At 62.8% G+C, this 656-nt stretch overlaps 1 protein-coding gene across 1 annotated transcript in view; it reads right to left on the bottom strand.

Annotated features, from left to right (window-relative positions):
• Positions 1–656, bottom strand: part of LOC120513545 (2-hydroxyacyl-CoA lyase 2-like) — an 8,908-nt gene that overhangs the window by 7,207 nt on the left and 1,045 nt on the right. The window contains exon 2 of the mRNA XM_039733085.1: positions 388–493. Coding sequence (XP_039589019.1) covers positions 388–493 — 106 coding nt within the window. The remainder of the gene's footprint in view (positions 1–387; positions 494–656) is intronic.

Below are 656 nucleotides of genomic sequence, written 5' to 3'. Positions count from 1 at the left end.
TCAGTGGTCACTCAGTGGTCACTCAGTGGTCACTCACCGCTGTAGGCCAGGCCGCACCCAACGGCGCTGCCCAGCAGGGGCAGCTGCTGTCCCAGGGTCAGTGGTCACTATGGGTCAGTGGTTACGGGTCAGTGGTCACTGTGGGTCAGTGGTTATGGGTCAGTGGTCACTCAGTGGTCAGTTGGTCACTCAGTGGTCACTCACCGCTGTAGCTGAGCCCGCAGCCCACGGCGCTGCCCAGCAGGGGCAGCTGCTGTCCCAGGGTCACTGGTCAGTGGTCACTATGGGTCAGTGGTCAATGGTCACTATAGGTCAGTGGTCACTATGGGTCAGTGGTTATGGGTCAGTGGTCAGTGGTCACTCAGTGGTCACTCAGTGGTCACTCACCGCTGTAGGCCAGCCCGCAGCCCACGGCGCTGCCCAGCAGGGGCAGCTGCTCGCGGCTGATCTGCGTCCAGCCGGCGTCGTTGCCAACCAGGGCGATGAGTGGGACCTGGGGACAGGGACAGAGGGACATGGACAGAGTGACAGGGACACAGGGACCTGGGGACAGGGACAGAGTGACAGGGGACACAGGGACATGGGGACAGGGACAGAGTGACAGGGGGCACAAGGGACATGGGGACAGGGACAGAGGGACAGGGGACAGAGGGACA

The sequence above is a fragment of the Passer montanus genome, unplaced genomic scaffold, assembly GCF_014805655.1.
Source record: "Passer montanus isolate IOZ18808 unplaced genomic scaffold, ASM1480565v1 scaffold820, whole genome shotgun sequence".
Lineage (NCBI taxonomy): Eukaryota > Metazoa > Chordata > Aves > Passeriformes > Passeridae > Passer > Passer montanus.
This window is presented reverse-complemented; position numbering and strand designations above follow the sequence as displayed.